This window comes from Arachis duranensis, chromosome 4 (genome assembly GCF_000817695.3).
Source record: "Arachis duranensis cultivar V14167 chromosome 4, aradu.V14167.gnm2.J7QH, whole genome shotgun sequence".
NCBI classification, from domain to species: Eukaryota; Viridiplantae; Streptophyta; class Magnoliopsida; order Fabales; family Fabaceae; genus Arachis; species Arachis duranensis.
In genome coordinates, this window is record NC_029775.3 from 100,273,292 (window position 1) to 100,298,067 (window position 24,776).

Genomic DNA, 24,776 nt, shown 5'->3' on the forward strand with positions numbered 1-24,776 from the left:
ATAATTCATTTTATATATAATTATATAATTTTAGATGTGTTATGAATATTTGATGTAGTATTTTAAATGTGCTTACGACATATCCAAAATAACAAATAATAAAATCAATTTATCAACTAAATAGTATCCCATATTCTCTTCCATATCTAATTATATTTTAGTTCCATAGGCTTGTATCTGAATATTATTTTTTCTCTTTTTTTCACGTGATTATTTTTGTGATAGTTTTTTTTATTATTTTACATATGTTTATAACACATCCAAAATAATAAGTTAACACAAAAAATACTTTTGGTATACATCCAAAATTTATTTAAATTTGTATTTATATTTTTCTTAATATAAATAATTTTTTAACACATCTAAAATAATAAGATAATACACAAAATATTTTTAGTACACATCCAAAATTCGTTCAAATCCACATTTATATTTTTCTTAATATAAATGATTTTATAACACATTTAAAATTACAAAATTGCATGCTAAATAATTTTTTTAATACATCTGAAATTCATCCAAAAACAATTGTGTTCATTATTCTTGTTAATTAGAACCGAAAAGAATCATATATAGCAGTCTTAAAATCGAAAAAATTGATTTTGATAGTATTATTTTAATTTAAATTTGGTTAGAGTTTAATTTTGGTTTGTTATTTTTGTTTTGTTATATTTAAATTTAAATATTCAAACTTTAAAGAGATATAATGTTAAATTTTAAATATATGAAAAAAAATTTGAGACATAATATCTAAAAGTAATTATTATAATAGATAATAATTGAATAAAAGATGAACTATGATGGATATTTAGTTGCACCGAATTCAAAAGTAGTAAAGAAAGTATCTAACTCTATTAAAATATTATTTTTATTGTTTAAGTGACATTTTATAACATAAATTTTTAGAATATTAAAATAGTCACTTTTTATATTTTATATTGAGGTTAATATGGGATTTAACATAAAGATGGATCAGTTGGGTGTAATACATGGATACAGGCAAACTCTTTTCGTTGGAGTGAAAAGAGATTTTACTCCGGGCGAAAAGCTCCATTTTATTGGTAGGTGAAAACTGGTGGTGTAAGTTGGTGAAAAAAATGGAAAGAAAGAGTAGACAAAATGCAGTTACAAAGAAGAGAAGAGGAGGAGAAGAAGTTGTTGGTGTTTAAGATATAGAGTTAAGAATAGAAAATTCTAGTTTTTTTTCTTTTTTTTTTAAATGTCCATATTAGAGAATAATTAGAATGAATTTAGATCAATTAGTATTATTTATATTTATATAGCATATCCGTATATAAATTGTAGGATTTTATACTTTATTATTTTTATTCTTCTAGCACCTATATATACCTCTTGTACATTGTACTTTTTCTCATAACTGAATAATATACAAAACATTTCTTTCAAACTACTCTCTTGTTTATAATATGGTATCAAGAGCATAGGTTTCTTTTTTTTTCCATGAAAATTCGTTCATAACCCCCTTATTTTTTCTCTTCCGGCAATGCTCTTTGCCTTCGTTTCTTGATCTTTTTTCGATGCTTAGGTTCGTCACCACCACCACCAACGTGTTCGTCTCGTCGTCAAGATTCGAACACCTCCAGACTCGTCGCCTTCCACCGTCGGACGCACCCTCACGTGCCGCCTGAAGGCCGGTATCCGATCAGGTTCTCCTCATCTCCAGACACTTCAGCATCCGCTGGATCTTTGGTGACGATCGCACAGTCCAAGAGCTTCCACGTGTCGCGCCACAAAGCCTCCCAACAACCCGTGCATGACCCGGTTCGACTCGCTGGTTGACCCGCGTTCCAGCTCACTCGCCAGCGTGTCTTCTCCCTCCACTCAGACATCGCCACATGTCATCATCTGCTAAGGTGGCTACTGACGTGGCAGACAGTGGGACCCTTCCTAAGATTTTTTGGTGATCTCTTTCCAATTCTGCTGTTTGTTTTCTTGTTTTTGGCTCCAAATTTACAGTTTTTCTCTTCTCACTTTGATCTTTGTCTCTACTATTATGAAAAAAGTCAGATATTTTTACTACCACAGACAAAAAGGATAAATTCTGTCAAAACTGTAACCGCTTTGGGCACTTCTTTTCAGATTGTCCTTCTGTTGAATGTCACAAATATCAACAAAAAGGTCACATTAGCTACAACTATCCACAAGTGTTCTACCATTACTGCAAGTTCTCAGGATATTTTATTACTGCCTGTCCTACTCGCCTACCACATCCTGGTCACCTTGAGTATCATTCTTATCCCAATTTCTCCAAGAGTGTGTCTTCTTCTACTATTGCTGCTACTACTGAATCTACCACCTCTGCTCCTCTCAACCCGTCTTCTGTCTCTCTCTCTCTCTCTCTCTCTCTCTCTCTCTCTCTCTCTCTCTCTCTCTCTGATATTGCGTCTTTTCTTAAGCATCTTCTCTCCCTTTTTGGTAATATTCTTGTTGCTTTTTCGACTCCTCCAGGTAATTCTACATGGTATTTTGACCTTGGTTGCTTTAATTACATGTCTCTTTTGCGTAATCTTTTCTCGTCTTTGTCTACCACTAAAAATGCACCTTCTGTCACTACTGCTAATGGTTTCCTCTTGCACACAACACACAAGGGTTCTATCTCTCAATCAACTCTTAATCTTCTTGATACTTATTATATTCCCAAATTGAACTTCAATCTTATTTCTGTTGGTCAACTTTTTTTATCTCGGTTTTGATGTTACTTTTTCCCTTTCTGGTTGTCGTGTACAAGATCGTCGGACGGGACAAATTATTGGGACTGGACGTAAGGTTGGAAGGTTGTTTGAACTCAAAAATCTTCATATTTTCCTAGTGCCAAATCTCTGTGCTGCTTCTTCTCTATCTACCCTTCACTTTTGGCATCACCGTCTTGCCCCCCATAGCTCCTTAAGAAAATTGCGTCCTCTTGTATCTCAAGGTGTTTTGGGTCAGGTTAAAAATGAGTCTTTTGATTGCATTTCTTGTCAAACTGCTAAATAACCTGCTTTATCTTTTCACAATAATTCATCTCTTACTTGCTCTTCTTTTGATCTTATATACTCTCATGTTTGGGGCCCCGCTCCTACACTTCTATGGGAGGAGCTCGATACTTTGTTGTTTTCATTGATGATTATTCACACTTTACTTGAGTTTATTTGAGGACTTATCGCCATGAGCTACCTCAAATTTATATTAACTTTGTCATTATGATTAAAACTCAGTTTTTCAAGGTCATTAAGGTTTTTCGACGCGATAATGCTATGGAATACCGTGATTCCAAACTTTTTAACCTTTCTTGCAGAGCAAGGTACTTTGTCTGAGTTTTCTTGCCGTGATACGTCTCAACAAAATGGACGAGCTAAACGCAAATATCATCACACTCTTGACTCGGTTCATGCAATGCTTCTTTCTTTTTCGTGTCCTAAGTGTACTTGGGGTGAAGCTGTTCTTACTGTTGTTCATGTTATCAATAGAAATCCTTCTTCTGTCCTTGGTAACGTTACTCCATTTGAGCGTCTTTATCATACCTCTCCAGATTACAGTTCTCTTCGAGTTTTCGGTTGTGTTTGTTTTGTTCTTCTTCAGCCTCATGCAGGGACGGATCCAGAAATATTGTTATGGGGGGGCCAATAATATATATAATATAAAAAATATATGCAAATAAATTATAATGTAAGATGAATTATAAAAATATACAGATAGAGAATATATATTTAAAGTATAAAAAAATGTGTAATTTTTACTAACGAAGTGGTACACATCGATTCTTCATATCATAAAATTCATCGATAATAGAATCTGTGTCAAATTTTTCAGCAATCTTCTTCTCAATGTAAATCAAAAGACAATTAGCAAGCAATTCATCTTCCATTTTGTTTCTGAGTCTATTCTTCACAATATTCATAGCTGAAAAAGATCTCTCAGTTGTAGCAGTTGAAACAGGGAGAGTTAATATCAAGCGAATCAAACGATCAATCAAAGGATATGTTAAAGACTTTCCTGTCTTCGTTAATCCTTGACATAACTCCGAAATTGTGCACAAGTTAGTTAATTCAGCATGATTAGGAACATCAAGTTCATAATGTTGAGCTTGCATTCTAATGTGAAATTTCTCTTGGTCACTGAAGTCACCTGGATAAAACCGTTCTACTAATTCACATACTTTGTTGATACTGAAGAACTTATAATTATCTCTGGGATCTAAAGTTGAACTTAAAGTAAGCAATTCCACCATATTATCGTTGAATCTTCCATTAAGCTCTTGCAACTGTGTATCAATTACAGCTAGAAATAAATTAACACAGTAATGATGCTCCACTGAAATTTGATCAACAATTTTGCGAGTTCGGCCTCTTCTAGGAATATGCAATGCATTCATATCAGGAACTTCAACTTCATGTTTCTCACAAAATAGTATAACTTCTTTTATGAAAGCCTCCCAACTTGATTCTCTCATTCTTTGGATTAAAGTCTTGGTAGTAGAAACCAAAGTTAAAGCATTCAATATGTCTTGATTTTTTTGTTGCAAAGCTTGACAAAGATCATGACTAACTTCCAAAATATTTCTCATCAAATGCAAAACAAAGACAAATTCAAAGGATGTGATAGCATCATAAGCAGCACTAGCATCACCACGAGTGGAGAAATTACCTTCTTCGATGCTTTTTTCAAGAACTTCACAAGTAGCATCAAACATGCATAACAAGCTACGTACAGAATTCAAATGAGACCCCATCTAGTATCTCCAGCTCTTTGCAAAGTACCAATTTGATTAAGTCCACTACCTGTCACAAGTTGATCATCGGCGTTTAAGTTTGCAACATTATTTGCTTGAGCAACCCTTAACTGATCATGACGTTTAGGAGAAACAGTCACAACATTCACAATTAGAGTAAGTTTTGAAAAGAATTGATGAACATAACAAACTTCTTTGGCTGCAGAAACAAGTGCTAATTGTAATCGATGAGCAAGACAATGAATGTAATAAGCAAAAGGACAATCTTTCAGAAATAGAGCTTGCAATCCATTCCATTCACCACGCATATTACTAGCTCCATCATACCCTTGTCTCCTAAGATTTTGGACATCAAGATTATGACGAGAAAGAACTGATGAAATTTCTGTTTTCAATGTCAAAGAACATGTATCAGAAACATGTATAAGATCAAAAAATCTTTCTTGAACACAACCGTGCTTGTCTACAAATCTCAAAACCACAGACATTTGTTCTCGCTTTGACTCATCTCTTGCTTCATCAATAATTATACAAAATTTATAATCACCAATTTCTTCTCGAATTGTTGCACGCACTTTTCTAGCAAAGATATGCAATATATCTTTCTGAACACCGGGAGATATATATTGAGCATTCCCAGGAGCATTTTCAAGGACAACATTATTAACATTCTGATTGCATGAAGCACATAAATTATGGGGAGAATTAGGAATAGAACCCTCGTGACATACAAATGCACAATTTACCCCATTGTTTACTTTCTTCCAATTACTAAATCCTAACTCTGAAAATGCATTTTTTCCATCATTGCGAGCACCATAATGTTTACCAAACAAGTAGCAAGGCAAACAATAAGCAGCATCTTTTTCTGGTGAATATTCTAACCAACTTGGAAATTTCTTAAACCAAGAAGATTGAAAATATCGACGGTGATTGTTATTACCAGAAGCTGGATAGCTAATATTTGTTGGTTGGTATGACCCATCTATTATGTTTATATGCTCTACGAATCTTATCACGTTCATTGACATTATACTGCCAAATTGGACGTCGCTTTCCTGGATCCCTTTCTAGTAAAGAGATATCAACATCTCTTTCTAATCTTGGTACTTTGGTTTCATGTTGATGTGTATTTTGAGTAAGATTAGAGAGCTCACTTACTTGAACTTCTTGTGAAATAAGATTTGAGGGTTGACTTGTTTAAACTCCAACATTATCAGTAGCTTTTCTCTTAAAAATTGCATCAATTTTACTTTGTTTTTTCATCATAAAATATTCTAATTTTTTTTACCTGAAAAAAAACTCAAAAAATTATATACTTACATAAATAAACAAAATCTAAGTATTTTTTATTAATTAAATATCAATAATAATAATTTTTTTACTAAATTACTATCAATTATTCAATTTCATTAAAAAATAAAATAAAAATAAAAGAGAAAATAAATCTCAAAATTAAAATGAATACCTTGTGTTTGATATGAATATATTATATATGATTGAAATATAAAAATAACACTATACACTAGATACTTACCTTGGGAATGGGCGAATGGCAGTGGCACTGAGATAGTGATTTGGTGAGTGCGGCGTGACTTGCGAGGAAATAGCACAGGAGAATTAGGAAATAGAATAGGAAACGTGAACAAACAAAATTAATTTTAGGAATTTGAAAAATTTTAAAAGTTATTATGTTTTATTTGGGTTGGGACGTTGGGTTAAGCTTTCTATTACCTTTTTTTTTAAAGCTGGGGGGCCCAGGCCTCTACTTGCCCCCCCATACATCCGTCCCTGGCCTCATGAACATAGTAAACTTGAACCTCGGGCTCTCATGTGTTGTTTCCTTGGTTATGGCACTGAACACAAGGGTTATCATTGTTAGGATCCTCTCTCTAGATGTATTCGTATATCTCGTCATGTTGTCTTCTGGGAGCATCACATGTTTTCTCGATTCTCCTCCCTTGAGTCCATTCCTCCTACACCCCTTTTTCACTAACCCCAATGTTGATCTTTTTCTAGTGATGATTCTACAGGTTCTATCTTGAGTTAACCTCTATAGCCTCCTGCTCTTCCGCCTTCTCCAGCTCCCGATGATTCCAGACCGAACGATGATCCTGCTCATGTCGTCGTGCCTCCTCCTTCCACTCGCTCTTCTAGGGTAAGGAATCCACCTCCTCATCTTCTTGATTATCATTGTTTTTCTACTATTCTTCATCAACATGAACCTAAGTAATTCAGAGAAGCCTCTATAAATCTAAACTGGTAGCAAGCAATGTAGGAAAAAATCTAGGCACTTGAAAAAGCACACACTTGGGATTTGGTTAATCCTTCATCTCATCAGGACGTTGTGGGTAGTACATGGGTATATAAGATCAAGACTCATTCTGATGGTTCTATTGACCATTATAAAGCACGATTGGTTGCTCAAGATTGTATGCAAGAGTATGGTATTGACTATGAAAATACTTTTGCTCCTGTTGCTCGTCTCACATCTGTTTGAGCTCTTCTTGCCATTGTTGCGGTAAAAAAATGGTCTCTCAGTCAGATGGATGTGAATAATGCATTTCTTAATGGGATTTGAAAAAGAAGGTCTATATGAAACCACCTCCGGGTTTTTCTTGTCCTTTTAGCAAAGTCTGTCTCCTTCGCAAGGCACGTTATGGTCTTAAGCAAGCTCCTCGTGAATGGTTTGACAAGTTCAGCACCACTATCTGCAATCTTGGTTTCACTTACAACCCTCATGAGAACGCTCTCTTTATTTGTAAAAGTGAACATGGAGTTGTTCTTCTGCTTTTGTATGTTAATGACATGATCATTACCGGAGATGATGTTGATGGTATCTCTGATCTTAAAGCCTCCCTTCACCATACTTTTGAGATGAAATATCTTGGTTCTCTTAGTTATTTTCTTGGTCTTGAGGTCACATCCACAGAAGATGGTATCTATCTCTCTCAAGCTAAGTATGCTTTAGATCTTCTGGTTCGCGCCAGGATTACAGATAGTCACACTGAGTCTACTCCTCTTGAGCCTAATGTTTGATTTACCCCTATAGATGACATTGTTTTGGATAATCCTACTCTTTATCAACAGTTAGTTGGAGGTCTTGTCTACTTAACTGTCACCCTACCAGACATCGCCTATCCAGTTCATGTTCTTAGTCAGTTCTTGTCAGCTCCTCGTACTAATCACTATGCGGCAGTTCTTTGCTATATCAAGGGCACCCTATTTCATGGCCTTTATTTTTCTGCCCACTCATGTTTATCCCTTCAGGCGCACCATATTCCATGGCCTTTATTTTTCTGCCCATTCATTTTTATCCCTTCAGGCGTACTCATATGATGATTGGGCTGGTGATCCCATTGATCGTCGTTCCACTACTGGTTATTGCTTGTTTCTTGGCGACGCTCTTATTTCTTGGCGAGCTAAGAAGCAAACATTCACTACTCAATCAAGCACAGAAGTTGGATATCGTGCTCTTGCTGATACCACTGCTGAGGTTGTCTCAATTCGTTGGCTTCTCAAAGACTTGGGTGCTCCTTCGTCGTTCCCAACTGATATTTTTTGTGACAACCGCAGTGCTATTCAGATTGCTCATAATGATGTGTTTCATGAACGCACTAAACACATTGAGATTGGTTGTCACTTTGTTCGGCAGCGTATCCTTATTGATGTCGTTCGTCTCATCATTGTCGGAGCACTGGATCAGACTGCTGATATCTTCACAAAGGCTCATCATCTGACTCGTTTTCGAACTCTGTTATCTAAACTCAAGATGATATTCTTAGCTCCCACTTGAGTTTGAGGGGAGATATTAGAGAATAATTAGAATCAATTTAGATCAATAATTAGTATCATTTATATTTATATAATATATCTGTATATTAATTGTAGGATTCTATACTTTTATTGCTTTGATTCTTCTAGCACCTATATATACTCCTTGTACATTGTACTTTTTCTCACAACTGAATAATATACAAAACACTTCTTTCAGACTACTCTCTTGTTTATAACTGTCCGAAAAAAAATTATATTTGATCAGTTTCTTTTTTGATGTTATATTGTGAAGATAGTCCATGATATTACCAAACCGGATGATTACATCATTGACATCTTAATAACTCCCAATATGCAAGTGTTATTTTCATTTCATTATTGTTATTGTTAGTGGCTCTATATTATCAATAGTTTTTTTTGTTGGAATAGTTGGTGAAACTAGTGGCACTACAACATTTTGTGTAGTTAATTTTTATTATTGTAGTTGTTAGCGTTAATGTTGCTAGAGACTTTGATGTTCCTTGGGGATCATGCTCGGTGTTGTAAAATATGATTTAGTGAAAATGATGAGGATAGTTTGAAAATTGATCATTTTTTACCTCGAGAAAATTTCTTTCTTTTTTTTAAGACTTTGGTCTAAAATACAATTTTAAAAAAGTGACAGGGTATGTATTAAAAATTTATAAATCTTTGCTTTAGCCAAAATTATTTTTGCATCGACTTATTTCTTAGTATCACTTTTCTCCATGAAAATATATATATTCTTCAATATTATTTTGGATTTCTTAGTTTCGATGTGATTGGGTGTTTGGTAGTTAAATAATGTCTTTTCGATATATTTACGTTATTCATGTCAGTCATTCGGATGTTTAGTGTTTCAATATGTAAACTCATCGGACAGATATAAAGAAGCAGTCACTATTATACAAGGTTCTAAAAATCGCATCGGCTATCGAATTGTTCTAGTTACTGATTTATTGGTTTATTGGTCTAATCGATTCAACTATGGTTCAACTGGAATAATCGTTTTATAATAAAATAATAATAAAATATAAGCATACTAAAACATAATTATAATCAAATATAAATCTTAAAATATTTTTCAAATTTAAAGCACTACATCAACTAAAGTTTTATGCTATTATCAAAATAGAAACTCAAAAGTCAAATAACAAAAGAAATATCCAAATATAAAATGTCAACATGAAAATTTGTAAAAATCATAAAAATCCGCAAATCATCTTCACCTTCATTTCAACCATCTTGAGCAGAAAAATCAAAAGATGTAGCATAAAAACTACTACTACTATCACTACTTTAATGAAAATTAACATCAATATCACCTAATAAAATACACAACATGTTACACTTGCAATGCAATGTAACAAGATCAAGTAAACCTCGCATGACATCAGGAACTTCTTTATAATTTTCATAAAAAAAGCAAGATTTAGGAAATAAGCTGCTGCATGAAGATTTTTCTTCAACTGCTTGTCACTTCTTGAGTTGATAATATCTGTGTATAAGGCTGATATGCAGTCTTATTCTGTTTAAACATCTCTTTAATTGCATCTTTTGTCATCAGTATTCCTTCATATATATATATATATATCCTAAAGACGGTTTATCATCAATATCAACAATCCTCAGCAATTTAATCAAAGGCTCACAAGTTTACAGGCAGTAAAATAATCATCCTGAAATTTTCTATCTAAGATAATGGAACTAACTGCTCTACCATTTATACTCATTCCTAATTTATGACCAGTAAAGTGTGAATCTATAATTAATGCTTTCAAATTAGCTTTATGTTCAAAGTTGCTCTTTAATATGATAAACACAGTAGCAAAACGAGTTACACCAAGACGAATAATCTCTTTCAAGTAGATTTTTTTCTAAGCCAAGAGAAGAAGACCATATGATTGTACATAAATACTATAATCTTGGAAGTATCTGATGTAAGGTTAGAAATATGTGTCATACTGCTTATATCTTTCAGAATAAGATTAAGACAATGAGCAACATATGATAACCAATAGGTATTCTCATATTTCTGATTGATAATCTTACCAGCAACAATATAATTGGCCGCATTGTCAGTCACAACATGCACAATATCATTAGGGCTAATTTATTCAATTACCTCAGAAAATAAATTACACAACATTGAAGCATTTTTAACCATATTTGAAGCATCTACAGATTTCACAAAGTACAAACATTTAGAATAATTCACCAAGAAGTTAATCAATTTTCTTTGCCTTTGATTTGTCCAACCATTAGCCATGATGAGGGTGCATCCAGTTTCTCTCCAAGCACTCCTATAACTATCAACTAGTATTTGACATTCTTTTTTAATATCAGCCAACAAGTGAACCCTTAAGTTATGATAAGAAGGGCCCGATAACCAGGTCCAATACATGCAACACCATCCAGTATATCTTGAAAAAATAGCGACATAACTGCATTAAATATAATTCTACAATCTAAAAGCCAACTAGCAAGCCGCTTATCAAACCTCATGTATCGCCTCTTTATTTTGAAAAATATTTTTAAGACTTGGTTGAACTTCTGAAGTTGTTCTTGGTGCAAATATAGGAAGAATGACTTTTGCTTTCTTTTTTGGATCGCCTCCAATCACTTGTTGCTCTTCTTGCACTGTTATTACATCAAATGTATCCTCTATCTCATCACTGTCCTCTTCATTAAAGCTTACTTTTCTTTTGTTTTTGTTTCTTTGAATTTTTTTCAATAAGCCTTCAATCTATTTTTTCACATCATAAGGAACTTTAAGACATTTTTTAACATCTTTAGTTATCTTTGCCAAATATTTTTTAATTTTGTGAATCCCTTCATTCAAAAATTTGTAGAAAAAAATATTAGTATTATGATTTTTTTTTATTCACTATTTGTAAAGCAATATATTTCTAAGTTGGATATGTTTTTCTCTATATATTGGAAAAAGCTTGCGACTAACTATGAGGATTAGGATAAGCAACATCATTCGAATTGGGAGGATTAGCAGCCAAATTATTATCCACAGATGCATTATTATCAGCAAGTGCATCTTGATTAATAATATCATTCATAACTAAAATTGCAAATCATAAAATGCATTAATAACCTTTGACCTCATCAATTATTAATAATTTAACACTTAGTTTTTATTATATCACTATTGAACTCATCAAAATAGTAACTATTGAATTAACTAATTTATTCCTTTCCTAACAAAAGACTAATCATAATGAACAAATAAAAGCTCATGTTTCAACATAATTTTAATAAAGATTAACAAGATTTTTAGCAGACTGATCATAATTATAACAAAGATTAACAAATTTTTTCAAAGATTAACAAGGATTATCAAAGTTTTAGCCTTTTAGCATAGCATAAAAAAAAGCAACAATTCAATCTGAGTAGTACTAGAAAAATCCTAAACTAAAGAACAAAGAACCGAGAACAAAAAATTAAAAAAAATTAAAGAACTAGCAAATTGTTAAATCTGAGTAGCACTAGCAGAATCCTAAACCTTCGTTCTGACTTCTTAGCAGTCTAAGCAGAGGGGCAGAAGTGCAACAGAGACAGAGGCCAGATGACGACATGACTCGAAGACGGTGGTGAGTTGGAAGAATTTGAGGCTCAGCAAACGAAGAACATACTTGAAGATGCCATGCTTGAGGAAGAATCTATGATTGGTAGGTTAGAGACTTCAAGCACCATGACCTGACGAAGACGGTAGTGCCTGAGCGCAACAGAGCATACGAAGACTAGTGGCTGTTGCCAAGCTCAAGGAAGACCCTATGATTGTTGAATGAGGTAGAAGTGTAGATGACTAGAGGACGACGGTGGCGCTTGAGCGCGGCAAACGGTGGCAGTCATTGCGAAGCTAAGGTTTCATGTTTCGGCTTTCTTTTTTGATTTGGGGAGAAGCTGTTAGTGTTTGGAGTTTGGACTGAAGAGAAGAGGAAGGAAGGTCAATAGGTCAGGCATCCAAAAATCTATTTTTTTTATAAAGTTCAAAACGGCATCATTTGGGTAAATTGGTCAAGTTCCGGTTCAGTCTGACCAGCCATTTTCTAGCCAGATCAGCGATCCATGAGCGGTTGTTAGAATTGCGATTTTTTTACTTGGACTGAATCGTAGAGATGTTTTATTCCGATCAGACCAGTCCGAGCCGCTGGTCCAATTTGATTTTCAAAACCATGCTATTATATTACAAAACTACGGGCTTCTATTAAGTCTCAAAAAGTAGTAATATGAAAGAGAATATTGAATTGCTTATGCATTAGTTAAAATAATTATTGGTGAGATCATTATCACTTTTCAAAATGTCACATATATTAAGTGTTTCAATGAACAGTCCTTATAACTGATAAGACTGAGAGTGACATTAGCTCGTTAGTAGATGAATGTCAGGTTAACTTTAGGATAGAACCAGAGTCTCACAATCATGTACATAATCAAACCAAGCTATTTGGGTTCATCAATACAAAGACACTAATTTTTAGACTGTTATGTATATATACAAAGATATGTCCGTTGTCAAATTATATACTTGGGACAACATTTCTTTATAAGTCCATAACAACATTAAATAGGAAGTATTTGTTGTTGCTTTGAAATTTCGAACAACTAAATAATTATATTCAATTTGACCGTGGCAGTATGACACTTAACAACTTAACATGTTAGCTCATCACTCCAGCGTATCAGTTAAGTAATTTTCATTACTAGTATAATAATAGAGACAACGGATAAACGCATTTTCTCACGAAAAACAAAATTAGAGGTTTAAGTGTCCTTTTTCTTTTTCTTTTTTTTTTTGCAAAGGGTCACGTTCTCTTTTGTCAAAATGGATTAAGTTCGGGTTGGCTTTTCAATTTTTTTTGGTAACTTTTTTTTTTTTTTTACGGTTAGAAGTGATAGACTCTGGGACTAGGGCTGGCAATGGGTAGCGTAGGATAGGGTTTGGACTCTACCCTAACTCTATCCGCAGGTTGAAAACTCTTTTAAAATTTTACCCTACCCTACCCATGAGTTGAGAATTTCTCAACTCTAATCTTACCTGCATTCTAAAGTTCTAAACCCTACCCTATTCGTAGAAAAATAAAAAAATTTCAAGCAAATATAAAATTTAACCATTCTAAATTTTATATATATTATAAAATAAAAAAAATTCTAAATTCAAATTAAAATTAAAAATAATAAAATCTTTAAGAAATCTAACATAAAATTACAAATAATATATATGATCATCAATTAGTTTAGTCATTATTTCAAGTTTTTATAAGAGAAAGATTGTGGGTTCAACACTCATTTTTTTCACTATATACATAACTTTTACAAGATAGAATAAGGTATACCCTAAACCCATACCCTATCCAAACGGTCTAGGATAGGTTGACGAGAAAGATGTTATTTTTCATTTTTGGATATGAAATATATAGATTAAAATTTGTAGTTACATAAACTCTAGATTAAAATTTGTAATTACATAATAGTTTTCAAAAAATAATATATTAAATTAAGAATTTAATTTTAATACACTGTCAGTTTAAAATAATTTTACATGTAAATTCAATTACATAACACCACATCATTAAAAATAATTACCTGTCACATTAAACGCGTGAATGGTCATCTAAAAGAAGGAATGTAATTGTACGACCATATAAAACATTTTACACTATTATTTCAACAAAATTAAACTCTTAAATTAATCTCAAAATAACTATTTGAATAATATTTCTTAAATTGTAAGTATGCCAAATTATGAGGTGTTTAATTTTTTCGGCTGCTCATTAGTTCTCTATAAAAAAAGTTAATCTATCACAAATTCGTTACCGAAAAGACCTAGTTTGGTAGATTGTATATTTTCCTGCAATTTTATTTATTTATTTATTTGTCAGATTGCATGAAGTTTCCATATGGTGACTACTAATTTGTTTCTTGCACAATCTCTTGTTGATTTTCTGTACTAAAATTTTCTAATTATTGCGATCATAGCTTTGGTTGCGTAAATGTGTTCGTTCTGTACATAAGTAAATTAAGTTAGTCACTCTTAACTTGCAATATTCATTAATTGAAATTTCCTTTTATTGGTACATCATTTTGGAAACACTAACCTCTAGCTACTATATGACCAAAAATGCACATTTGGAATTTCCCCTGACAAAATGCATACTGAAATTTCATTAGTAAAAAGTATGAAAATAATTTAATTTAAAACGCTAACACTAAAATAATTTTTTTAATGTCATTTAATCACATTTTATCACCATCCAATTATGATGAATACACCACCGATAAAATCATTTTTTTACAAATTAAGAAAACTAGTTATAATATGAACGAGTCATACTACAAAGTTTTCACTCTGTTCTCTTTCGCACCGGATTTCTTTTAATAAATAAAATAAATATAATAATTATTAATATTAAATGTAGGATTATTATATTTTTATTCCATGTTACATATTTTGTTTACGATAAAAACGAGATAAGTAATCATTTTTTTAGATATTCTATTTGAAAAATTGCGTTATATATATCTTTTTTATATTATAATACAGTTTGGATCGATTTAAAAAATAAAAATGGATATAATTTGTTATTTGAATTATATTGGTTTGATTTTTTAATTTTATTCAAATGATTACGATTTGTAAAGTATCAATTTAAATTTATTTTTTAATCTAATAACCACTCAAATTATTGTGATTTGAATTAGATTGGTTTATATCATATCTAAATTTTAAAGTTTAAATTTTTTATTCAAAATCATAGTTTATCCAAAATTTAAATTTTAAAAAATTATAATTTAGATCATATCTCAACTGAATTTTAAATTTATCATATTATTATTATTATCCCTTGGTTGCTTTAGAAGAATTCTGATTCTTCTAATACGTCAAGAGAAACAAGTCTTGTATTTTCTGTTATATATTTTCTTTCTTTGGAATTTTGACAGATATTCCATTCTTCTCTGTTCAGTCATAATCTTACACCATTCAAATTTCGAAGCCCTAGATTTTGCTGACCTCTTACACCGTTTTAAGATTCTGACACGTCATCATCATATTAAGTAACGACAAATAATGAGAGGCACACAAATTCTTCCATGTAACTTGCCACGCCGAACAACTCCTCAATTGCCAAATCCCAACTTAATTTAAAAGCAACAAACATTTAAAGTGATGTACATCAAATCAACCAATGGGAAATTGAAGATTAGAACAAATTGAGAAAACCAAAACCAACCAACACGACACTCTTAAAAAGTATTAAAGTACTAGGATTAGGGACAAGAAGGAAGAACCACCTCATTGTTTCCCTTCTCTTGAGAAGATAAAAAAAAAAGGTTTATATTATACTTTTTTTAACAGGGAAGGAATATTACTCGGAAGAAACTAGTAAGACTTCTTTTTACTTATACTTGCCAATCTCCAATCCTCAATTTTAATAGAATTTTGATCTGTTCTTGTTACTGAATTCAAGTGCTCAATTATTAATTGGTTCCTTCTAATGCTTGCTTCAGTTTCTGTTTTTCTGTTGAATTACATCATAGTTGGCATTAGGTGATAGGGTTATCCATGTTGCAAAACTAATTTTCAATCATTATTATTTACCTATTTTATTTGGGGATGGATGCTGAGAAAGTGAGGATGAACTTGGTAGCATACTAGCATGTTTCTGGGGTTTGATTATGTCAACTCAGTTAAGATCTGATTCATGTATGGTCTTGACTAGTCTTTAATTGTTGGGACAAGAGGAAAGAAAGGATGTTGAATATCTAATTTGATAACACTGGTCTATTAAGATAGCATCTTATATTCATGTGATCTTCAGTCTAAGATCTTAGGTTTCAATTTAACAATTTAGAAATATTACAGGAAACATGGAAGGAAAAATGGGACTCTTGTTCCTTGTCATGTTGTGTTCTGCCTGGGCTTGTGGTGCAAGAGAATTGCCAAACTCGGCGAATTCTGGTAAGTCATAACACTGATCATTGTTATCATTCTTGGCTTTCATTGCTTTTGCAGTATCCTGCTTAATATAAAGCTCTTATCTTTTATCAATATTGGTGAAAGTTAAATGTTAGAATATAATTAGGATCAATTAGCATCATTTAGCATATCTGAATATCTTTATTATTTCGATTCTCTTAGTACCTATAAATACCTTTATATATTGTATCATTTTAGACAATTCGGATACACTCAATAATACACAAATCCTTTTAGTCTCTTGTTTCTAACATTAAATATTCGTAGCAGTAAACTATTCATAGTGCAAAGTTTATTGTTTATTGGTTTTGGTGGGATAAAGTAAAATTATGTAAGTGAACAGATGGGGTGGAATATAAATTTTTTGGATCAGTTGTGTAAATTTTACAGCAATTGCCTTGAATGGCCAAAATAGGATTCTAGAGGTCTTGAATAGGTTAGTTAGTCTCCTTCATACCGATTCTTTGAAGACTTATTGGAACGAAGACGAGGAATGTTTTCTTATCTTGATTTGGGTTTATTTCATTGACAGAAATAAGAAAATAGGTTGTTAAGTTTGTTGTTTAACGCGATTCGTTCTTGGCCTGGTGTTGGCAACAGCTTAGTGATTGCATAAAACATGTATTTTCTTTATTCAATTTCATCTTATTGATGTATGTTTGGAAATGCAGAATTGAGTAAAAAACAAGATGTGTGTACACTTTGTGCGGAATATGCTGCCAAGGCACTTGAATATCTAAACCAAAACAAGACTCAGAGTGAGATCATTGAAATCCTTCACAACACTTGCACCCAGCTTCACTCTTTCGAGCGCAAGGTTAGACGTAATTTCAATCTCTTATTTCTTCAGATGTTATAATATCTCACAAACCCCCTACTTAATCTCTCATATCCAATGTGTATTTAGTTCTTTTATCTCTTTTGCATTCTACAGTGTGTCACTTTGGTGGATTATTATGCTCCACTTTTCTTTTCCGAAATAGCTACAATTAGTCCCGGAGAATTCTGCCACAAGGTCAACCTCTGCGAACGCACTGCGAAAATTTCACTACAAATTCAAGAAAATAGCTGCGACTTTTGCGAAGATGCTATGTCAGCTCTATTGGCTAAGCTGAAAGATCCTGACACTGAGGTAAGTAATTTCATCCGTTGCTGCTACTCCAATGAAGTTTGAGATGTGATTCATGTGAAATTTTCATATCACAAGATTGAAACATGTTAGATTCTTTTAGTTGAGAAAGTCTATAGTTTTGAAGCCAAATACAAAAGGATATTGAATAGAAATATGGATCCAAGTGAAAATATATATGTAGTACTTAGATTTCTCTGTCATTTTTGTTCTCTAAGAAGCCCTATAGTATCTTGAATGAACAACTAACCATTTATTCTAATATTTCAGCTGGAAGTCATTGAGACGTTGCTGAAGGTATGCGATACGGTCGACAAGTATGCGAATAAGGTCAGAAAAATCTTTTTTAATGTCATGGAATCTGTCCTTTGATTCAAATTCTGTAATCCATAGAAATTTCCTTGTAATGATAATTTCATGGATTCAGGATTGTCACCACCATCCATTATCCAGCAACAAATTCTAACATTTTATCATACGCGATTAACTACCTTTCCAGCTATGCAAGTTAGTTTAGGTGATGTGCCAAGTTGAAATTGGTGCGTTGTATACTAATTCAGGTACACGTCGCTCCAAGTTCAACTCGGTGCATCATAGCATCGTTCACTAGGCAAACAAACATGCATACCCAAGAGAAATTTTGAAGTGTGATATAGGAAGTGCCAAGACTTAAGAACATAATTTCCTTAACTTTGAATTGTTTTTTTTTTTTTTCATTTTCTTCAGTGCAAGAGGATGGTTTTCGAGTATGGACCATTGATTTTCAACAATGCTCAGAAGTTCTTGGAGAAAACAGATGTATGCACTGCATTACATGCTTGCAAGGATGATATAGCAGTTAGCCACAAAGCCCTTCTTTCTGACTCCTAAATTCTTATTGAAAAAAAGAGTGTTCTTCTGAATTTGTGGTGTTCTTATTAGGGGAAAGATTGCTATTAACCCTTCATAAGCGAGAGAGCCAGAGTTTAAATTTGATGCATTGTCGCTGTTAAGCAAAGTTTGTTACATTGTTACTCTACTTTCAATATAGTAGTTTGTCATAGTTAACTATCTCAAATGATTTAATAATTTGTGCTTACATGGTGGAGTCTCAAAAGTAAAACATTATATGTTGTATTTAAATTTATGGAAATTAAAATCTTTCTTGCCTTCAATTCATTCACTCTCTATCTGTCTTGAAATTTCGTCACATGAACATTCTTCTTGTATCTACCATTCCATTTCATAATTATTTGCTCTTGTCTCTTGTAAGACAAATAATTGGTGTTACTATTTTTTCTCTCTCTTTTTTTCTTTTCCCTTCTTTTTGAGATATACGTGGTGTTTTATGAGCCAGAAAACTGAGTACAATACTGAAAATTGTTGGCCCTCATGTACCAAATCTAAATCAACTCAAAATCCATGCGTGTTTCGTGTGTTGTGGTACAATTTCAAACAGAATCAACAAACATCTGAAGTTCTTGCAATGCAATAATCTTTCTAGGCTGAACAATAATCTGGAATCAAGACAAGGATCTTTGAAGCTGGGGACACGTGTGGAACAAGTGTCTTTCCTAGTTTCCGTTCGTTCTGGACCGTTTAATTTGGTCTTGATAATACGCCACTGTTAAATGTGCCAGCGTTTTTTTTTTAATTAAATTAAATGAATTGATTCAATTACTGATTGGCCTAACAAAAATTATCTACACAAAATGTGCATGAATAATTGAATCACATACTTCTTCAAGAAGAAGAAAAAATTATGAAAACCAAATCGGTTTATCAAATTGGTAAGGATTAGAAGTTCAAAAATTCAATCGAGATTCATCCAAGATTGAATCAGAAATAATAAAATATATAATTCTTTAAAAAAATGATTTTTTGTAAATTTTTATTTTAAATACTAAAAAATTACAATGATTTAGCCGGTTAATGGGTTTTTAACCGATCTTTTGTCAAATAATTTTCAATTTGAATCACATCGGTCTAATAATCGATTTTTGATTAACCAAATCAAACTAGTCAGTTTAGCTCGAATCTCAAAACCATGAAAAATAATAAGAAAAAGCCAATCTCAATTTAGGTAAAAACAAAAAAAAAGTTTAATTTTAAAAATAGAAAGGATATCCAAATAAAATTATGAAAACAAACTTTTCTACTTTAAAATAAAAGTTATGAATTTTTTATTTTTTAAAAACATTAACAAAAAAATTCATCTTTATTATCCATTTTCCCTCTTTTTTCTTTTATATTTATGTGTCAAGTACAAATCAAAACACAAGTCCTCAACACACGATGGAAACAATTGCCCAACAAAATTAATTAAGTGTTTAACTCTTGTAGCCAATGTTAATTGGACAACAACACAACACTGTTATTTGTCCCCCTCTCTATTTTGGTTGCTCACAGTATTTTCCATCCTGATAGGTTAAGGACTAATTCGTTGCGAATCTGAGCTCTATTTAAGTGTCTGTCATTGGCCAATGAGTACTGTATGCATAAAGCAAGATTCGAATATCCGACACTTGATTAATTGGACAAATAAACTGACTACTCAACCAACCCCATTTAGTTTTTTGTTCCCCTCTCTGTTGAGGGTCCACAGTAGTGTGATTTTCACGTCTGTGAGTTTCATATCATGACAATATCAATAGCATATGGTTTTCATCAGTATCTGGATGTGTGTTGTGTAGTGCCTGGTACTAGCAGCCTAACATTAATAATTTTATGGAAAAAGTCCAGCCTATAATTAATTATAAGGTGATGCTTCTTGGAACTTTAATATTTGGATGTGGTTTTTTGTGGAGTGAAGCAACCCACTTCAACTTAGCACCATGTCCCATTTGTGGTACCAAGTTAGAATCTTATTTTTAAAATTTTTAAGTGAATAAAGTTTGAATACAATTTTCAATTTTGAGAACATAAAAGAGTTTAATTTTGATATATAGACAGTTGTAAAATATTTATACAGTCGTGTAATTACAACCGTTCTTTTTTATGACAATTCACGCAATAAATATAAAATATAGTTATTTTTTCTAATATAGCGTTATGTGACTAGATGCACGTTTAAAACAATTTTATACTAATAATGCATCAAAATTACTGCACCGCCGCAATATTTTGAGGCTTTAAAAAAAATTATGGTTTAAAATGGCTACAATTTTCTACCCGATATTTAATTAAAAAAATTGAAAAATTAAGGTAGTTTATTAACTCACTAAAATTTGTTAACTACTTCTGAAGAGTTTCGGATAACATGCATAAAATTCTAGATTCAATCAATTTGCCGATATTTAACTCCACAAAAAAAATTAGTAAATCTGTGTCCTGTAAAGTTAGGGGAAGAAAAGAAAGTGAATGTAGAAAAGAAAGTGAATGTAATAATAAGAGTAAAATTTCATTTTGACCTTTGATAAAAATTTTATAAAATTTTTATTTTGTTCTTTAACGAAAGTATGGATTTGGATCTTCTAAATTTTGAATTTTACTTTAGAGAGTAAAGTGTGATCTCTCACCATTTATTTTATAGGTAAGACCAAGAATAAATATGAAAGAAAAACTATTCAAGGGTAGAAGATCATACTTTACTCTCTAAAGTGAAATTCAAACTTTAGAGGATCTAAATTCCGAAAGTATAATTCTATTGCGACTTTTGATAATTAAATTTCGTCAGGCATTCTAATCCTTCTGTCAAAGTTTTCGTCAATAGGAGGAGTATAACTCCAACCCGACTCTTAATCATCACCAATATTTATCCCTATTTTTTGCATTCTCTCTTTGTTTTTTTTCCATTATTTTTGGCCACCATCATCACCAACATCCACTACTATTCTCTTTTTTACTGCATCACTCTATTGTCATCATTCTTTTTCTTTTTGACCAAACTAAAACCATGAAGTGATATCTCTTCCCCTACTTCTCTATTCACCATCGGCAATCCCCCACTGTCATAGTTACCCTCTCTCCTTTTTTCTTTTCCTTATCCTCACAATTCCTCTCTCACTAGCTTGTCCTTGTCTCTATTTGGTTTCACACTAAATTTCAAGTATGCATTTTAAGTAGAAAATTTTGTCTCTATTTAGTTTCACACTAAATTTCAAGTCTGTATTCCAAGTAGAGAACTTTACTTCAAACAAATTAAAATACCGACGCACCCCATAATCACCAAATCACTTTTTCACATAAAATCGATACTTTAAGAAAATATTTATGCTCGGTCATCAAAATCTAAAAAAGAACAACTCATAAGATCATATTACAAACCAAATTCAAGTATTTAAACAAATAAAATTATTCAATTGAAAGGAGGTGGCAGTGGGTTGGTGCAACAAAGAAGAAGAAGGTGATAGTAGGTTGGTGCAGCCAGAACAGAGAATGATAATAAATATTGGTGATGATGGTGGCCAAAAATGACGTTGAGGAGAAGGAGAAAGAAAAATTGGCCTGGTGATGTTCTGATTTGCATAGAGAAGGAGAGGAGAAAAGAAAAAAAAAGGAGACAAATTATCCATTAAATTATTAACTTAACAGTTTATGAAAATAAGATCTGTTAACTCTAAACAGAGACATTAATGGAGGGAATAAAAGATCTCGTAAAGTTAATTGTCAAAAGTTGCGATAAGATTATATTTTCGTTAAAAAACGAAAAAGAATTTTATAAAATTGTTAGAACCAAAGTGAAGTTTCACTCTAATAATAATACCATATTAATTATCTTTGGAAATATGAATATATTGTACTTGTTTATCAAATTTAGGAGCAAACGTAGCTTTTATGTGGGCAATCTCCGAGTCTATTTATCAAAAAAAATAATAGTAAATAACATGAAATTAAAATTTCAAAAGCGGTAAAATTAAATTAAACATAAGATTATCTTAAATAATTCAACCCTGTAACTAAGGTTGTATCTAATTTTGAGAACAAGATAAAATAATATACTGAGAATAAAATATAAAAAGTAAAAATATAAAAATTAATATTTTTATATTTTATTTAATAATAAATTAAAATAAATTATAAAAATTTAATTTATTTTGATTTTTTATTTAAAAAATTTGAAAAGATAAATATAATAATAAAAATATAATTATAAAAAATTAATAAAAAACAAAAAAATTATATCTCTTATTAATATTTTATATCTTTTTTAATTCAATATTTTTAGACATAATCCAACCTAATTGAGCTTTTGGCATTGGTGTTGCTTGAAATTGTAAGGCGTGCAATCCATTTTTGCTTTTTGTGACTATTTACTGGTGAAGTGAAGACCACTAGACCAGACTCATATTTTGCAGTTTCTCTTTTCCATTTTCCATTTTTCATTTTTGGGTCTATTTTTTTTTTCTTCTAATTTTGGTAATTCATCTTTAGTTTGTCTTTTTTTTTTTTCATGGCTGATAATGTAAAGGGCCCAGTGTAAAATATAATTGAAGAAAAGAGGAACAAAAAAGAAAAACACCCACTGATTGAAGAAGTGCACCCCACAAAGCATAAGAACTCCCTACCACAAGATTTTCAAATAAAATGCAATGAACTGAGAGGAAAAATTATATGTCCAATCATTTGTGAGGAAGCCATGTTCATTAGAAAATCATAGGGAGCTGAACCTCCATAAAATAAAATTTTAACATGTATAAAATTATTAATAATAATAATGAACAAATATACAATAGACTGATCTCTTTTGTGTAGTCAATTTAAAATGATAGCATACATATGATGATGAGCCAACTTCACTACTTCAGTACTCTGAATATGGAATTATTTTGCATCATATCAAATGAAAATGAAAGAAAATAAGAAATAAAGATAGAAATTCTTTTTTTTGTTATATCGTTAAAAATATTCAAATATAATTTGTCGGCAAAATTACTTTTAAAAATTATATTATTTTTAATATATTTAATGTGTTTGATTAACTTATAGTCATTGTTTGCACAAAAAACACAAATACCCGTATAAAAATATAGATTAAGATCATTTAAAATAAAAAAGTTAATATAACATTAATAAAATAAAAAATTAATTATTTTTAAATTAAAATAATAAGATACATATTTTATAAAAAAATAAAATAATAATAATTAATCTTTTATTTTATTATTTTCTTAATTTTTTTTACGATCGAATATCTATAACCACTCCGCTTTTAAGTTTCCTTTTTCACTTACAGGAACCGCATTCAGTCGGATGGACGTTTGGACCCTACTTAATCTATCCCTCAGAAATAGCAGCATTCCGTTGCAGAGTTTATCAAGTGTGAAGAAAGGAGAAATGAGTTCCGAGATTTTTTTTATTCCCAGTTTCGTCTCGTCCATCGGTTCTTAGTCTTAGAGAAATTCGTGGCGTCAAAAACAAATAGAATCAATAGATAAGATTTTATCGTAAAATCGATTTTCGCCAGAATGAAAAAGATATATATGGTAGAATCGTAACTATAAAATACGACAAACTGACTATAAATTCGCGAAATTCACTACCTGCCCCTGCTTCTTGGTCGCCACAATCCACTATCTCTACCTGTGCACTGAAATTTATAATTTTTTTTGATACACATATTTAAGGTTATATGTGCAAACTACTTTGTAGCAAGTATATTGGAGGCTGCTCTAAACACAATATGGAGACAACCAGAAGGCTTTCGTGTTTTAGATAGTGGAAGTAGCAAATTTCAATTTTTTTTCGAGGATGAAATTGAATTACTCAGGGTGAAGAAAGGGGCTCATTGGTTGTTCAAGAATTATATTCTAAACCTAAAAAGATGGAGAAAAGATTCAACAATCAATGATGCAGGATTCTCTTATGTTCCTATATGGGTACAACTGTGGGGTTTCCTGTAGCAATGTAAAGCCAAAGGATTGGAAAGAAGGGTAGGATAGATGCTGGGAAAGGTGATGGATGTTGCTGTCTTCTCAATGAAAAGAAAGGAGGAGAGAATTTTAAAAATTCAAGTCCTCCTAGACATCACAAAACCATTGAGAAGGAAGATGAGAATCTCGAAACGCAACAACAAAATTATTGACGATCAACTCAAGCATGAGAGAATTGGTCATTTTTGTTATTGTTATGGGTGCATCGAGCATGAGATTAGGCATGTTCAGAAAACCTGGCAAATATAGCGCAAGGAGAAGAAGAAGAAGCGGAATGGG

The 24,776-nt window shown here is 31.8% G+C and overlaps 3 protein-coding genes across 3 annotated transcripts; 1 reads left to right on the top strand and 2 right to left on the bottom strand.

Moving 5' to 3' along the window:
• Positions 1 to 3,739: 3,739 nt before the first annotated feature.
• On the bottom strand, positions 3,740 to 4,693 carry LOC107485236 (uncharacterized). Its single transcript, XM_016105752.1, has one exon. The coding sequence runs from the start codon at positions 4,691 to 4,693 to the stop codon at positions 3,740 to 3,742; it is 954 nt and encodes a 317-aa protein (XP_015961238.1).
• A 23-nt stretch (positions 4,694 to 4,716) lies between these two features.
• LOC107485235 (uncharacterized) lies at positions 4,717 to 5,763 on the bottom strand. Its single transcript, XM_016105751.1, has one exon. It carries the CDS (start codon positions 5,761 to 5,763, stop codon positions 4,717 to 4,719), a length of 1,047 nt encoding a protein of 348 aa, XP_015961237.1.
• Positions 5,764 to 15,752: 9,989 nt separating this feature from the next.
• Positions 15,753 to 18,800, top strand: LOC107485248 (uncharacterized). Its single transcript, XM_016105762.3, has 6 exons — positions 15,753 to 15,923; positions 16,404 to 16,499; positions 17,189 to 17,334; positions 17,452 to 17,649; positions 17,917 to 17,976; positions 18,373 to 18,800. Exons 2-6 carry the CDS (start codon positions 16,409 to 16,411, stop codon positions 18,514 to 18,516), a joined length of 639 nt encoding a protein of 212 aa, XP_015961248.1. The 5' UTR covers positions 15,753 to 15,923; positions 16,404 to 16,408; the 3' UTR covers positions 18,517 to 18,800.
• The last annotated feature ends 5,976 nt before the right edge of the window (positions 18,801 to 24,776 follow it).

What these genes read in the sequence shown, in the direction of transcription:
- LOC107485235 (XM_016105751.1), bottom strand. Translation starts at nt 5,763, where the DNA reads ATGTCAATGAACGTGATAAGATTCGTAGAGCATATAAACATAATAGAT.
- LOC107485236 (XM_016105752.1), bottom strand. Translation starts at nt 4,693, where the DNA reads ATGTTTGATGCTACTTGTGAAGTTCTTGAAAAAAGCATCGAAGAAGGT.
- LOC107485248 (XM_016105762.3), top strand. Translation starts at nt 16,409, where the DNA reads ATGGAAGGAAAAATGGGACTCTTGTTCCTTGTCATGTTGTGTTCTGCC. An exon ending in GCCAAACTCGGCGAATTCTG is followed by an intron (nt 16,500 to 17,188) that starts GTAAGTCATAAC and finishes TTGGAAATGCAG; the next exon opens with AATTGAGTAAAAAACAAGAT. An exon ending in TGAAAGATCCTGACACTGAG is followed by an intron (nt 17,650 to 17,916) that starts GTAAGTAATTTC and finishes CTAATATTTCAG; the next exon opens with CTGGAAGTCATTGAGACGTT.